This window comes from Nestor notabilis, unplaced genomic scaffold (genome assembly GCF_000696875.1).
Source record: "Nestor notabilis isolate BGI_N333 unplaced genomic scaffold, ASM69687v1 scaffold12092, whole genome shotgun sequence".
NCBI classification, from domain to species: Eukaryota; Metazoa; Chordata; class Aves; order Psittaciformes; family Psittacidae; genus Nestor; species Nestor notabilis.
This window is the reverse complement of record NW_009917002.1, coordinates 72,082-89,504: the sequence shown is the minus strand read 5'-3', so window position 1 is coordinate 89,504 and position 17,423 is coordinate 72,082. Positions and strand designations below refer to the sequence as shown.

Genomic DNA, 17,423 nt, shown 5'->3' with positions numbered 1-17,423 from the left:
GGTTTTATCCACTGAAAAAAAGAGGAAATAGGCACTTTCTGGGTTTAGAGCACACATGGACCATGATAGGATCAGACATCTTAGGATTCAGGTTCCAGGAAGGCTTTTCTAGTAACTAAGAGACCCTTTGAAGTCTTTAAAATGAGATTCCAAAGGCAACAGAGCGTGAGAAGTCCTAAAGCATCATCCAGTCCTAGTTGTAAATCCTCTTGATTGATAGCGTCAAAATAAACTCTGATGTTTGCTGCCCTTTTTTTTCTGAACAAAATCAAATAAAATCTGTCAAAATTCATAAACACAAGCTGAAAGGAATACGCAAGCAGTAGTAAGGAGAGATAAATTTTCTCTCAAAGATGGAGTTAACAAATTGCTGCATTATCTCCAAGATTTGTTCAGTCACTCTCACTTCTTAAAATCATGAATTCAAAAAGTCTGTTTTGTGCATCCATTTAGAATATTTTACTTGAACAAGGTACTTTTTTGTTTTGTTTTTGTTTTTTAATAACCAGCATATAGTTTGGGCTTGGACAAAGGATAATAAGTGATTGTCAGAGAGAAAACTATTTATGAATAATGACAGTTAGTTTTTTTTTCTGGGTGACCTAATCTCTTGGCGGGTTCCTAATTCTTGGTTTTAGTTTTTCAGTATGTGACTCTCAGTTCTCACTCTGCCTTTTAGTGTTCAGAATGAAAGCAAAGCTGTCAGGTGCAAAGTGATTTCCTCTGCTTAGAGGAGATCACTGTCCTCTGATTTGCTTACTTTACTCTTGAGTTATCACCTTTATGTCCACCAGAAGGCTCTACTGCTTTCTGTAATGAGCACAGAAAAATATTCTTTGGATTCCTAACAAGGGCATCACTGTTGTAAACGGGATTCAACAACTTGCTTTTACTGAAACTGTGCATTGGACTAAGCAGTTGACTTCTAATGCATTTTGAAACAAGTGAATTATAAATACAGAGTAATTGCAATTGTTGAGTGAGGATTTGATTCAGTGTTTAATTTTGTCATGGAATTTCAGGCCACATATATTTGATATACTGGCTTTTGAATTAAAATCTTAAGAAATTTTAACACTTTCTTTAGTTTTGCTACACCTTTCATAGGATGTGTATATATATTCTGTAACTTGATAGAGAAGTTGGAAATACCCTAATTCCTCACCATCCTGGCAGCCTTACATTTATAGTCTTGGCTGATGAGAGAAGCTCTGAATTTTATCACTTGCTATAATGATGATGATGTTCTACAGACATTTCTTAATGTGAAAGTTGCTCTTCACATTATTCAAGTTCACAGTTCATGGGCTGAAAACAAGTAGTTGACTCTGTCTGCAAAGCTGTCAATGAAGCTTCCTTTATGAAGTTAAGTTATGATAGTTAAAAATATGATTTTAATTTTTTTTCATGTTAGGATCACATGTTAGTGATTCAAAAGGGAAAAAGATTCATTTTATTTATTATGTAAGTGGAAAATGAGGATAAAATAAGAAGACATTTCTTGGAGCAACACTTTTTGTACCCACTGATTAATTTGACTGGAACTGTTCTGGGATTCCATCCTCAGGTACAGGTCTGATTTACCTTGCACTAACTTTCAGAACTAGAAATTGCAGAACAAGAATATTTGAACACCCAGGTTAATACATCTTTGTAATGCTTATGATTTTTAAATTATGCTTTTCAGAGCCCCTGGATAAAAGTAGCCTGTTTATTTTTCTAATGTTAAAAATTCTGCTTAGGGAAAGTATATTATTCCAGGTGGGTTTGAGGGGAGGGGTGGTGGTGTATTAGTTTTGTTTTCATTTTTCCCTCTTATCATAAATTATTTTCTTTATAGGTACTTTAGTAGGAAGCCATAAACATCTTCAAGAAGGTTGCTCACATGCCCTCTTGAATTGAGGGTATGACAAAAAAATGTTTCTTAGAATACTAGTTTTTTTAGCTTCTCACAAAATCCAAGTTATCAGTGTTCGCATTTTTCCAGTCCTCCTTGTCTGTATTTCCCTGTTCTACTTGTCCAACAAAATCATTTGGATATTATTTCTAGTATATAGTAGCTAAATTACAGCAAGAGACATAAACTTAAGATGGTGGGAGACTTCCCACGTACTTTAGCTAAATGTAGTGGAGGCAATTCATCATAGCCCACATCAATTACCAGATAAACCATTCAAGAATTGATTGTTTTTCCTCCAGCTACTTGTTGCATTTACTAGAAAAGGAATTCAAAATTGTTTTCACTGCAATATAAATGGAAAAATGTAACAACTCTAGGTTGTCTTTCTGTTATTTGTGATAGTTAATTATCATGACTAAATATTCATAAAGTGTTCAGAAAAACACAGGAAAATGGATTGCCATTGGCACAAGATGATCTGATATTCTCTAATGGTTTCACTACAGACCGTTTCAGGGTGTCATTAGTGTGCTCCAGCATCTTACAGAGAACTGAGAACCTTTACTTTACTAACAAAGCTTTTACTTCAGCATCATGGAACTAAAAAAGGCAAATTTATAATTATTCATTGCTGTGTGCTGTCATATCTCTGTGAAGTGTTTGTAAACAGTAACAGGAAAAAAGAAGATACTGTTGGTATTTATTTATCTGCAAAAATTTAGAAGAAACTATTTCAATAGTTAGCATCAGTTTTGCCAGTGAGTTTTATGCAAGCAACATTTCACTTCAAAACTAGCCTTATGGATTTCTATTGTAGCAATGTCCTGAAACTCAATGGGAGTCTTCTTGAATACAGACCAAATAAATTATTTGGCAGCTGGCCATGTGTTTTCTTTCAGAGGAATATGGTTATTCACTACGTAATAGTGCAGGAAGAAAGGAGACATATGGAAACAAATTTTAAAAGAAACAGTAACATCACTCAATGAACTTTTAGCCATGCAAGTTGCCAAGCACTTAATGCAGTCATGAAGGAAAGAAATAAATTATGAAGCCCACTAGCCAGGCACTTAGCATGCAAAAGTGCTGTTCTTATAGAAAATAAGCAGTCAACTTCAGCTGAAAGCTGAATTACACTAACAGTTCTTGAAGTTTGATTTATTGATTGCTTTTCCTACTGCTGTTATAAAAGGCACAATAATACATACAACCTACATGAACACTGTTTTTAGTAGCATCCTTGGAAATATATTGGTCTTTTTAGTTGGCTGTAAGCACTAGACTAGCATGTCTCTGCCCCCTTTTCCTTACAATTTTGTTTTGAAATATGCAGTATAATCCTATATATTTTCCTGTTGTATCTTAATAATGTTATTTCAAGTAGATGTCATATTTTTCTAAGTAAACATTGTATTTGTAATAACATGAAAGCCAAAGTGGCAAAAAAAGTGGCTGTAAAATTGATGCCTTTAAATGGAAGATAAATGTTTGTGTGAAAAATACAGATCAGTACAAAATTCTTTTACCAGTTCAAAACTTGTATTTGGTAGAGCTTTGCAAACTATTGTATGTCCATTCTCTCTAGATGAGTCATGGTTTTGGAAGAAAGGGGAAAGAGAATTTTTTCAGCATCATGATCATTGTAATAATGAACTGCAGAAACTATAATAGATTTTGTTCCTGGCTTGGCAAACTGTCTAAAAGATTTTGCAAGAGAGTTTACATAATTCTTTCCATTTAACTTTCTAGTATTGCATATGTTTTAACTGTTATCTCAAACACACCAAACTTTTAGGTAGTTTGTGGACTACATAAATGCGATTTAATGTTTCGTAAGTATTTTATGAGCAGAGTTTGTGGTTATACATTTTCATACTTACAATCTTAATTCACTTGTTAAAATAGGCTCTCTGTTAGCTAATAGTTACCAGCTGTAACTAATACATTAGCAGATCTACAATGTAGTATTTAAAATGACGCATTTCAAAATCAATAGCAAATGTCCTGCTGTAGGATTAATTGGAAAACTTGTCTTATACAATGCTCAGTACACTATACAAAATTCTTTTGAGATTACGATAAATCAAGGAATAGGAGAAAATGATGTGTAACTTTCTAACAACATAGAAATAGGAAAAGCAAATATATTACTTACTGTAGTTGTTGTTTGCTTCTCTTGTCCCTTTTACTTTGCCTCGCTTATCAATCCTCATATACCACTGAGTTCGACAGAAAAGTCTTCTCACTCTTACATCCCCCCCTTCCATATAATCATAGCTTCTGGTATGTCGCTCAGGGCTGGAACAGTTCACATTTGTAGCCATTTGCTCTGGAGTCATGTCATTGCAAGCTAAAGATATAGTGCCCATTAGAAAGATAATGTAAAAGTATGATCTGTAGAGCAAAATTGGCAGGATCCATGTCAGTATCCATTTGTGCATTATAGTGCAGTGTTCTGGGTGTTCATGAACAACATAATGAAAATTAAATCTCAAGTAGACTGTTGCTCTTAGGTCACCGACCTGCCTTCTGTCTTTATGAGTTACAGATTCACTTAAATGAGAGTGTTCCCTCTTCTAGAATTCTGATCGTTATTCCTTAATAGTTAGTGGCGAAATAGAAGAGCTTCTTAAATATCTCTTCAGTCAGAATATCCTTTAAAGACACCAGTTATAAAAACCTTTGTTGTCGTGACCTTCTGTACTACTTGAATTTGCTGCTTGCACTGAAAGTAAAAGATCTGTGAGAAAAGGTGCATGTATAAGTCTTTATGCTCAATTGTTACAAACATGCAAGGATACATTATGCTACTGAAAGTCACTATACATAAATGTATGACATGCTGAGCTGACTTTAAAAATAGGCAGATGTCTATACAATAGATATCTCACACAAATTTTTTACATAAACAGACATTTAAACTGATTGTAAACATAGCTCTGTCTTCAGTTTTAAGTCCTTGCAAAAATCCCCTTAATGCAGTTGAACTACTTTCTCATGCGTGGTACAATTCTGCTGATTACTTCATACCTATATATTCACTATTAGCATAATCTATCGGATAACTTTAGTTCAAATTTCAACAGACCTCCTAGTCTTAGCTCTGTATTTTTTTATTCCTATCCTTTTCAGCTTATTAATAGAAATAGTTTTCTTAATGCTTTTTTAACATCTAGCATATACAGATGAAGATAAAAGTTATTAGCCATTAGAAACTGTTAAATGTTCTTGTAAAGGACAGATAACTTACTTGTTGCTGTTGATAAGAGCTGGATACACAAGTAGTCCATTTCTGTTGTCTGCTTTTTGCAACATGAGACACTCTACTGTAGCTACAAACTTTCTCAGCTCAGAAAGACTCCACCAGAATTATAATTGTTTCCATAAATCAACACGCTGGAGCGATGGTGTGTATGTGCTTATGCGTGCGCGTGCATGTGTGTGTTGAGCCTGTTGTTCAGTCCTTTTCGATAAATACCTTTGCTGACCTCACTTGGAAGCAATTAGAATTTAACCAGTCAGCTGTCAGTTGAATGCACGAACAAAAATAAAAGGAGACTCGCATTGTATCGTGTCCAATGGTCATCAGAGGGAGCTATGTACATAGTTTATGCTTTAAATCTCCAAGAATCTACTTTCTAAAAACATATATTCTGTGGTGTGTGGATAGAATTGCTTCACATACTAGCTAGTGTTTCTGTGCTTGGTTTAGGGTCAGGAGTTTTCTGTCCTTAAGAAATTCCTCCTTCTCTCTTTCATACTCACACATTTATCTCCCTTTGCTTTCAAATCTCTTCTGCAGTGTGGTGGATTCATAGTCTGCGTAGTGCCTTTCTGATGGGTATGAAACATGTGGGTCCATTATGTACTCTGGAGAAGGGTGTGCTGGGGCCATTACAGATCATGCAATGTATTTTTATGTCAAGTGATTTTTATTTCGTCAGCCACTAGGTGAAAATGAGAATGTATATTTGGATGTTCAGAGATTGATGTTCAAACACAATGAAAGGAAAATTACTTCTAAGGGAACAGCCTAGTTCCCTAGAAATGACAGCAATGCAAGAAAAACTCTTAAGCTGCAGACCAACCTATGGGTGAGCAGCAGACTTAAAATACAGAGAATCAAAATAATGGGTAGATATTCCTGAGTTTCTGCTTCTGTACACTTATTTCCATCTTTGGCACTGGTCTGCTATCCAAAGTCTATATTCCATTTCATTCTTAAATTCTGTTGAATTGCCAGTGAATGTATTTATAAAACATAATGAAGCTGATTTTTCACTACCTCCTTATCCTGTTTAATTCCCAAGTTGTTGATGTGCATACACCTCAGACCCTTTAGTAAATAACAGCAACAAGGAAAGTTTGGAATTAACCCACATATTAAGAGTAGTTTACCTACCTTTAGTAGTCTGTGCTTGATAATATAATGCAGTTTATCATTCCCTGCATTTATTCCACCCTTACTCCTTCCTCTCTGTAAAAATAGAAGTAATGTAAAAATGAAGTAATCTCTACAGTTGAAAATCATAGAGAGTACGTATGTGCCACCTTGTGGTGAGGGGGACATAGGTGAATTGGGCTTTTTCACTGGAGTGATCCAAAATGAGCATAAAGGTGTATGACACCAGGCAGCCTTTTATTACTCAGCCTTTCCTATACACAAACACAGAGAATGAATAATTTCCTTCCTTAACATCCTCACCTTCATTCTTAGCTCTCACTTGGATTAGTCCCGTTTGTCACTCGCTTTGCATTCTTCTTTTAACCATTTTCACTCGAAGTCCAAAGTTGATCAACTTTTCTTGTCATTGTCTCCATTTCAGCATATTGGGCTGTTCCCCCCAAAACTCGGCCTAGGTTTCCTAGCTCAGCAAAAGGCTCAATATATGCACCTTCCTGATATGGAAGGGATGGCACTTCGGCTTTCAAAGGCAGGATGCCTGCAGTAGCCACACAGAGAAGTGGCTTTCATGAAGTTAACCCTTGTAAACTGTGATTCCGGCTATTTCCAGTTTGACTTGTGTCTTGTCAACCCATGACCACTGTCCTGACAATAAGTGGGGACTGAAGTGATTTATCCCAGTTGTGGTTTTTGCCAGTACATGTGCTGGATTTATTTCAGTATGTTCTCTGATCCATTCCACAGTCAGAATTCAGAATGATAGCAATGAAAAAAATTCATGGCATTCAAAAGGCTTATCTGTTATGTATTATAAAGAAAGCAACCAAGGATGAAAGTTGATCTCTGTTTTACTCGGCAAAGTGGGATGCAAGTAGAAATGTTTTTGTAAATATTCTGGGTCTTTTATGTTCAATACCAACTTTCACTTTCAGTCCATACTGGTTTTAATTTTTCTTTTTCATTACTAACTTATTGTTTCTGACAGTTAGTAAAAGAAGAAAAAATATATACCTGAGGTTTTGGTTCCAGAAAGGTGGAGCTACTCATGGTCCAGGCATAGGCATGTATTTCTCTTGGCTCTGAAAAATTAAATCACTTGCTGCAAGTGTGTTTTTGAAGTGGTGACTCAGTTCAGATCTTTATGAAGTTTTGTATTTAGAATAAATGAAAATCAATTTAAATAGGGCTCTAGCTTTAAGTTTAGTCAGTGAAAAATGAAGTTGATCTTTAATTGCTGCTGATAATATTCATATCCTCACATTTTGTAATTACAGAATAACTTTTTTTCACAATGCTTTAACTGCAGTTTTATTAAATCACCAAGTTTTATGTCGTGCTGTACAACAAGTACTGCTGCATATTTTTTAATGAAATGCCATCTTGATCTGCGTATTCAAGTCAGGATTCTTTACATAAATCTCTGAACCCTTGAATGATCCAACCCACTTCTGTTTAAACCAAACGTAACTAATATTTCTTCACAAATAGAACTGGTTTAGTTTTATGGAAGTTTTTAGAAGAGGCATTTCTTCCTCTTATCTTCTTACAAGCATATGTGCCCAAGGCTCTGCAAATCCAATCCCAAGCAAGTCTTTAATAATATGTAGAAGTTGTCCACCTAACATGCTAGTCATTTTGCATTTCTTTGGCACAATTATATTTGAAGAAATGTGTTAAGGTATCAGGACCAGGTGAAACATGCAAAATACACATGCTGTAAGCCATCCTTTAATATTTAAAGCTGCCTTCTTTATGTTAACCCATGCACTGGTTCCTGCTTCCTAGTTGATAGACAGTTGTCCACATCATTGCTACGGTGAACTTGCTGAAGAGAAGAAAGTGGAAATTAATTGCAAGCACTTTTCTCCCAGTTATGAAGATTATGCATAGGCCTCCATTTCAAATAGAAGCAGCTTAATAAAGTCCGTTCCCTTTTCCCTCACATAGGAAATTACTTTTTGTCCTTTTATATGAAAACAGGACTATAGGGATCCATGCTTTCCTGATCTCAAGGCAGGCCTGTTGAGATATGTACAGCCCAGGTTTGGCACTGGGTCATGAATGCAACTTTAAAAAAAGCCCAAACATTTTGTCCAGCTTGCCCTCAGGGCAGCACATACCTGCTAAGAAACTCTCATTCTGTTGCTCCTTGTTCCCTGATCCACTTCAAATTTGCTTTAGAACATCTTTCAGAACTTTAAGAATTTAAGACAGGAGGAAGATAAAAATCTCTGTATTGGACTTTAAACCTGAGATGCTGGGTTTTAATGCCCTGTGGCAATAGCTAAAATGGGATTGGAAGGTCCTATGGAAAAAATTCCACAGATGTGGAGGTGCTAAATATTCCCATGGTTGAATACTTATCCTTAGTTCACTGATCTCGGAAATCAGGATTAGATCAAGGTTGATGTTTGCTGCATGCAAAAGATACAAACAGTGCTACTGCTTGTGCATTTCTTCTGTCAACACTGATCTCTGAAAAACACTGCAACATGTCCAAAATAGACTCATATAACAAGGCAGTAAAAGCAAGAGAGATGAGGAATATGGCACTTCGGTTTGGATTTGTCTTTTCAGGTTGTAAACTTAAAAGTAAATTTCAGAATAAAAAATGTAGCCATGAATCCTTTGTCTGCCTGGCTATAAGAATGTCTTTCTGGTTTTGGTAACTAGTATGGGTTATTAAAATCATATTGAAAACACAAAAATAAGTTTTTCCTTGCAATTTTCAAAACAGATCCCTGAAACATCATTCATTTCTGTGTTTCCTCCTATTCATCCAGATCATATTGAGCTGATTTAAATCTACAGGAAAATTGGAATGGGATACAATAGATTCTAAAAAACAAGAAAAACGCCACCAAACTATCAAATAGTTGACAACTATATAGCGGCTTCCTATTTTTTGTTAGTTAGCAATAGCAAATGTGTTTCCTAAAGCTTATTTAAGGGTAAACAAAGGCTGGGAATACTGTAGCTCAGTCAGAAAGAAACTTAAAAGGTAAAGCCATTCAAGCTTTTTTCAGTAGGACAATGGAGTATCATGATAGTGCTTTTTGAATGATAGAATAAAAAAAGAATGCAATGGCAGTCAGATGAGTCCTTCCTTTCAGAATGGAGTTTGTACAGTGTGGGGCTATGATAAGTGTCCTTGTTTTTCATAGTTTGATAACCCTCAGCTTCAGGGAATCCTATTTGTGGTGATATCAGGACACTCGGACTGTGGTTACCCTAATCTAAGATGTCTCAGAATTGAATTGTAAGAGTTCATTTTTGGTGGAGATACCAAAAAGAAAAAAAAAAAAGAAAAAGAACTCACAGGAGAAAATCCTGAGGAGAACCATTTACTTTATCTTCTTTATTACCAGGTACGAATTTCAGAAGTCTGTCTTTCTGAAGTGATCCATATGTTTGTATTCAAATTTTACCAAAATACTTACCATGTAATGATTACTTCTGCCTGATTTTAAATATACTCTTAAAAAACCAAAAAACTAAAACCCAAATGTGTAGCATCTTTTTGTATACACAGATAGTTGGATCAGAATCCGCTTGAAGACCTAAATTTGTGGAACTTTGCTGAAGTATTTTCTAAAAAACTTGCAGAAAACCATGACTTTACAAGTAATGATTAAATTTTACATTAGTAGCAATAAATATAAAATAAGGTATTCATATTTAGTTTCTAAGTCAGAGTGTAGCTATACATAGGTATGAATATTGCATGTAATTTGGATAATCAAATCTTGTTTTTAGAAGTTAGAAGTTAGCCACTTCTAACCCTTCACCTAGGTCCATATGTAGCATAACTATAAGTATAACTTGGTGGTTAAACATTTTATGGCCCATATAAAAATAATTTACTTATAACTTCTAAATCAAGAATAAAGCTTTATTGCCATGAAAATATATATCCATTATTACCCTGCCTATCTGCTGTTCTTTTAATCCTAGAAAACAATTTCAGTTTTTTCTAATGGGAGCCCACCTGAAGGCAGATTTTGGAGGACAGATTTCAGGGGTTTTTTTTTGTTAATCATTTTGAAATCTTATTAAACAAAGGTTGACTGAGAATGAAAAATCATCCTTTTATTCAAATTTTTCTTTTATATCTCTAATTAAAACCTAGTCATGGAAAATAGCCAGATTGTGCAAATTATATGGTCCTCTCTTTGATCTGCACTACAGGTTGTACTCTTCGATTAATCCACAGTAAAGCTGAAATTATTAGTAGACTTCCAGTAACTACCTGTTGGCATTTAGTTAAATGGCTGGGCACAAAGCACTGCACTTTCTATATAAAGATGCTACCAGTTAAAGTAAGAAAGAAAAAACTGTTAAAAGGATTAGTAAAAATGTACAGCAAGCATAATGGCACATGGTTTAACATCTTATGTAGATATAGACATGTACATAATGAAAGGACTTGCAGTATCAGCTAGTAGTAGATAACCTGACACGTATCTGTGAAAGGTAGTCTAATACTCATTTGAGAGTGAGCTGGCTGGGCAAAAAGAAGAGATAGCAATTGGTCAGAATTCTGGGGAAAATGCTTTGAGTGGGAGAACACTGGGATTTCATGAGGAGGTTGGATTGGGCACTCCCAGGAATGTGCAGAGGAAGAGAAAAGCCAGCACCGAAGGGAGAAAGTTCAGAAAGGGAACTGGGGAAATGTGAGGAAAGGACAGGGACCTAAGGATGGAGCTTGTGCGTCAGTAGGCAAGGAAAATAAACCAGGAACATTTGCAAAATCCTTAAGTGGAATGAAGCTTTACAGAAAAGCAATTTCTTCAGCTGCCCATGGGCCTACATTGCAAGTCTTTCACCATGGCCCAAAATATTAGGTGTCTCTGTGTGCTTACAACCACCTTCTACAGCTGTGAGTTTCTCCAATTAAATAGGTGTGATAGATTCAATATGTACTGCCTGTATTGCATACTCTAGGAGTAAAAATGCTCCTGTGATGGAATTCTAAAAACCTAAGCTCACACATATATACGCTCTACATCAAAACATTATTAATGTGGTGATATAAAATACTCCAACAGCACAAAATGCAAGGTTTCCATCTCATGCATTAAATCAGGGAGGGAACTTGTGAAGAAAATGATGATGGCAAAAATTAGTCTGTGCATACTCAGACACAACCAAACCAGTGTTAGCAAAGTAAGCTTTTGGCATCTCCATGTACTTCAGCAAGTCCAGGATTTCACCTGAGATTTAGCATGGATTCCTTCTTTATGATTCTGTTATTTGCAAGTGGTTTAGGTCTTGAGATTTACCTAGACATTTTTTCAGTGACTGTCTCTTTTCTATATGAAGTAGTTGGTATAATCAGTACAAACAAATGCACAATAACAAAATGTGAGACTGTATGTGGCAGAAATGTTACTGGATTACTACTGTGTACTTAATACTTGTTTTTAGGAAGCAGCTGGAGTAAGACCTTTCCTAACCTTCAGCTAATTATATGGTATATTATTACACGTGTTCTAAATGGAAAAAATGCCCTGTTCTCCTCCAAAGCTGTGCTGTTTTCAGAGACTTAAAAATTCAACAGTAGATTCAGAACAAGAGCAATTCTCTGTAATGACTGCATTATTTATTACCCATCTGTCAGAGACAGGGACACCACTTAGTCACAAAAGTGTAAGGTTTTCCAGCTGCTTACCATTTGAATTATAGATAAACATTTGCTGAACTGAGGAAATCTAATAAAAGTGTGTCTTTACTAGAGAATCCACATTAGTAATTGGTTTACAGAATGAGCTCCACCATATTTCCTCACTTACTGGTAATGAAGTCCATGATCTCCTTATAAATCTACATAAATTCAGGCCAGCATAATAATTTGATAATCTAGTAAGGGTGTTAAAGGAGGAGGTAAAAGACTAGGGATCTGAGTGCAGTTCATCATATCAGCTGGAGGGTTAGAACAAGCATGTTGGCATCATTCCTGAGTTATCTAGTGTGGGCATGGACTGGTGGGACAGATTTTCTAATTATAAAAAGAAGAAAGTGTTGAAATACCTTTGCATTCAAAGCAGCAGAGTAAATTGAGACTGCCAAAACTGCAGTTTCTGTCAGAGCTCCTGCAAGAGAAATAGACAACATATGACACTTGATTTCAACTTTAAAGATGCCTAGGCTGAGAATTACCAGATAGTTTACATTGCGAGTAAAAAAGCACCATCCTGCTCCTCTGTACATGTAGCTCTGTAGATTGAAGGAGTGATCCCTTCTGTCTGTGAACAGCTGTACTTCCAAGAGTTTAAATGTCTCCTGCTGCAGCTGTTGCTCTGTTAGATGGTTATTTGTCTGGCTTGTGGCATCAGCAAGGATAGAATTTTGTCAGCAACTGATGAAGGTCAGGCTTTGAAACAGATGTTAATCAGAATTGATGTTGTATTGATGTGCCTCTTTACTCCCGCTTACTTTGCTTACCATAACTATCACATTACTAAAATAATTTTTACCCTTTTAACATTAATTCCAGTTGCTAGTTTTTCACACTTACTTTTGACAAAGACTGTCCGTTGCAACTAAAGCATTCTCCACCCAAACCTAAATATTACTGTTATGTGAAGCTGGAATGCAGAACATTGGGGAGGGGGGCAAGAGAGAGAGAGAAGAGAAGCTAGGACTAAGGGATCTGTGTATTCTTTTCTGCCCATGGCAGACAACTTTTTAATCCTATGAAAGAGGAGGGAAAACTTGATTCCCTGATAGGAATTTGTCTAGTGTAGTGGTAATTTCTCCTTATCAGCTTTTTATGATACTGGGTTGAATGTATCTGCAGCATCTGTCTAGTTTGTACTTCTTGCATCTCTGCTGGCTCTGCCATACTTGACAGTGCAACAGAGACCTCTTCTGTAGTAGAAAACCTTTTTTGATCTTACTTTGTCAGCAGGCTGTATGAATACAAGCCTTTTGCTTCAAAGACACAAATGGTACAGATTGCCTGTCCCTGTACATCATGAGTGAAAAACTGTGGCAGATATGTGAAAAACAATTCTGAGGAATAGCTGTCATAAGAATGCTAAGTATTCGCTTAGGCAGTAGAAATAAGATGATTTTGGGGCTATTAACCACAAAAAAATAAATCCATAAAACAATTCATAAATAAACAATACTCTGAAAATTGCTTTTCAGATCTATTCCATAAATATACATACACCAGGTTGATTTTTCCAGATACTTTCTAAATTAAAAAAAACAAACACCAAAACCCCAAACCAACCCATCCCTTTTCTTCCCCACAAAAAGATTTTGTGAAAACTTTTTTTCACAGTGAGTAGGTGTGTATCAGCTTAGTGCTGAAGTTAATGTCCTGAACTACATCATGCTGAGGTACAGAACGTGGCAGTCCCTTAACATGGCAGTCAACTGAACAAGGTTCGGTTTCGGTTGTCGGTTTATTTTTGGTTTGGTGGGGTTTTTTGGTGGTTTTGGGTTTTTTGGTTGTTTTTTGGGGTGGTTTTTTTTGTTGTTTTTGGTTTTGGTTGTTTTTTTTTTTTTTAATCCAGTTGACTGGAAACCACAGAATAAGAAGATATAAATATTTAAGAAAAGTTACTGAAAACCCTTCCTAAAGGAATTTTGACACGCAGTTTTTTGCTCGTTAACCACATTTCAATAAAATTCCTCTCTGAAGATCATGCTGTTTATTTGTTTGTTTCATAGCATTGTTAGGCATGAACAATACATTGGCAGTGCCTGGTATGAATTCTGAGTCTCTAAAAAGTCTCTAGTGAATAGTTTATCAAATTTAACACGTATTCTATAATCTTGAGTTGCAGATTAGTTTTTCTGCTTGAAAATATGGGCTGTGCCCTTCCTGATTGTTCCTGTTGGTGACTAAAACTTTCAGTATCTTTTCTTGATTGAGAAGCCTTTGGAAGACAAGACAGCTCTCTTAAATTATCCTGAAATCTTGGGGCTTGTTACAATTCTGACTCTTCTATGAGGATTGTGAGGCTGTGTGGAGACCTTATAGCAGCCTTCCAGCATCTGAAGGGGGGCTACAAGGATGCTGGAGAGGGACTTTTCATCAGGGACTGTAGTGATAGGACAAGGGGTAACAGGTTCGAACTTAAACAGGGGAAGTTCTTCACAGTGAGGGTGGTGAGGCACTGGAACAGGTCGGCCAAAGAAGTGGTAAATGCTCCATCCCTGTCAGTGCTCAAGGCCAGGTTGGACAGAGCCTTGGGTGTCATGGTTTAGTGTGTGGTGTCCCTGCCCATAGCAGGGGGGTTGAAACAAGATGATTTTAGGGTCTTTTCCAACCCTAACTGTTCTATGATTCTATTAGTAATCCCCGATACCAACATGTTTATGATAGCCATTGCTTCAACAGCAATAAGGAGATATCTTTTATAGGAGCCTCTAGTTACACAGCTGTGGAAAAAAAAAAGTTGCCATAGTGCAAAGATCTCCTCTGTAGACACCAAAGTTGAAGTGAGCTTACATGAACAATATTAATTCTGGCATTTCCCAAAATCAGAGCACTTGACTTTGCAGTCTTAAATTTCTTCTTATATTGGGGTAGTTGTTAGTTATAGTTGTTGACTTGCACAGTTTGTAGTGTGAGGAAGTGTAGGATCACAGAACTTATACAAGAACCCCAAAGCTTCCATTTATTCCATTACAAATATTTTGCTGTGTGGAAATGCCTCCAGAGGAATGTTTGCAATGTCAAGTCAAGGTACTTCTGCCTCTTTCTTCAGTGCAAGGAGGAAAGAATTTTACTTAATACTCTTCAAAGTTTCTTTGTCATAATTATAGGCACCAGTATCTTGAACATAGCAGAAGATGTCCCAAAGAATGGAACTTTGATCCGATACCAGTCTTTCAACATCCATAAATACTGCTTCTCAGGGAGGTTATTAGCTGGGTACGCAAGCTTGATAAACCTTTGCGTAAGAGTTGTGATGGGTGGCCCAAGGAGCCTGTTAACATACAAGCAGGTGTTGGCATGTGGAAGAGAGTAGAGAACCAGATATGGGACAAAGGAAATTAGGAAATTAAAAACAGTGGAGAAGAAATAACTGAAATAATTTGGGGAACGCCCAGAAAGAGGAAGACACATGTGAGACCTGGGGAGGAACAGAGGAAAGTAATGAGGTCCTAATCTATGCAGTATGTCAGAAGAAATAGGAGTTGGAAAATAGGAGACCCACAGAGGTAAACTATGTTATCCTGAGGTCACTCTAGGAAGGTGAGTGAGAGATCAAGGAATTTCTCATATAAATCCCCTCTTCTGTTTGGTGCTTTTTCAAAACATATCTAAGAGAAATAGCATCAATGTGTGTTAGGCTGTACTGCATGGAATTTTTAATTTTTGAGTTCTGTGTAAATATTTCATATTCAATGTATTTTGGTTTTGGAAATCTGCAGTAAAGGACTTCTGGGCATGGAGTTCTTTAGCACATGGTGACAAAGCTTTATTCACACAAAAAGTGAGATACCAATACCCAAAAGAGTTTGTTCATGAAAACTAGAACCAAGTTCTCTCTCTGCCTTTATATGGTGTGCTATTTCAAGTCAGGTTTTGCAGTCCTGATTGTGTGGCCTATGCTTCTCCCACTGGAAGTGACTTGGCTGCAGCAAAATGACCTGGCGCAAGCGGGACAATAATCATTAGAGTTGGTGCTCAGCAGGGCCAACCCACGCTTTCTTCTAGGTCTTCTGAAATTAAGGCAAGTAGGTGAGAAAGTAGTCCTTTTTTTTTTTTTTTTTTAATAAGTATTTTTTCTCTGCAACTGAAGAAATCCATTCTTCTCCAAGCTTGTCAAAGGACACTGCCACCCTCCTCAGTGGTCTCTGGTTCTTGGCCTAGATGTGAAGGTGCGGGGGAAAACGTATGGCTTCAGGAGGGCCACACGGATATCTGCAGAAGAAGCTCTGGTATTGAGGTTTGGTCCTGTAATTTCCCTTGTGGTTTGTTCATTTGTGAATGGAAATGTTGCTATTTTCTACTGTATGTAAATACACTTTGCGAATCAGCACCATTAAGTTATACTCAGTCTTCAAGACTGCAGGTTCTGGTCTGCAATTAGCACAAAGAGCTCCCCTCATGGTTGACATGAAGATAAGGCTTCCATTTACTGGCTTTCTGGAGGTGAAGAGAGATCATTATTTTGGAACCTTTGTATCATCTTTACAGGCCAGTAATCCAAAGTGGTATTCCTGTAAAATGTTGAGGTCTAAATGTAAATTAGTCTTTTTTTTCTTAGGAGCTTTATTTCTTGTGGATTTATAAGCAAAGCTGAAAGTACTGATTTTTCTTCATTATGGTGTTGGCTGGAGCACCCAATTTTAAGATAATGTTGCACTGGAGTATAATCAAAATAGGTGTCTGAAGAACTAGATTGGTTTGTGTTTCTTAGGGATTTTTTTTGGTGAGAATTCTGGATTTGTGTGTGTTTCAGTTCCTACTCCACCCTTCTAAAACATACATACGCTCTCCTTCTTCAGTTTTGAGAAACACCCCCAGGGCATCCTTTTTATTTGAATTGATTTTCTGGTTGTTTATCTTTTTCAATCTGGTCTTGAAAAGCACATCTGGTTCCTATTTTAATCAGTATTCCAGTGGGAGCAACATCATATTATAGAAGGCTAACAATGCTAAAATAATAATCCATAATGATGCAACTTCTGGTAATTTAAAACTGTTTTATCCACTGTTTGTAGAAGTGTGTTAATGATGTAGGCCAACTGATCTCTTTGTAGATTAAACTCACCCTGGGTCCTTATAATAGAGAAATAGCTGACATCTACATAGGTGAACTCCTCGAACTGTAAGGAATTCCTTGTTTTTTTCTGAAGCGTCTGAGCATTTTGATACTTATGGAAAATGCAAAACGGATAGTTGTGGAAACTGAAGTAACTGGTTGACAAAGAGATGGGGTAAAGCAGTCCCTGTGCTAGTTTACACGTTCTGCCTTTTATTTCATCCAGTTCTGTATCTGGAGGCGATAGGGCTGCAGGTCTTTGTCTTGTTTTTCTTTACTTTGTTAGTTGATTCAGTACTTGGCATATATGCCAAGACTGCCAGAAAGCAACAATAGTTATTTTATTACAAAACTCTGTGCTAGCAACTAAACTGAGACGTGCCAT

At 36.5% G+C, this 17,423-nt stretch overlaps 1 protein-coding gene across 1 annotated transcript; it reads right to left on the bottom strand.

Moving 5' to 3' along the window:
• Positions 1–4,055: 4,055 nt before the first annotated feature.
• On the bottom strand, positions 4,056–5,359 carry FGF7 (fibroblast growth factor 7; the record flags this gene model as incomplete). The annotated part of the gene is made up of 2 exons (XM_010024872.1): positions 5,151–5,359; positions 4,056–4,625 (listed from the first exon to the last, which is right to left on the bottom strand). A coding segment is annotated over exon 2 (286 nt), but the record flags the coding sequence as incomplete, so codon positions are not given.
• Positions 5,360–17,423: the final 12,064 nt, after the last annotated feature.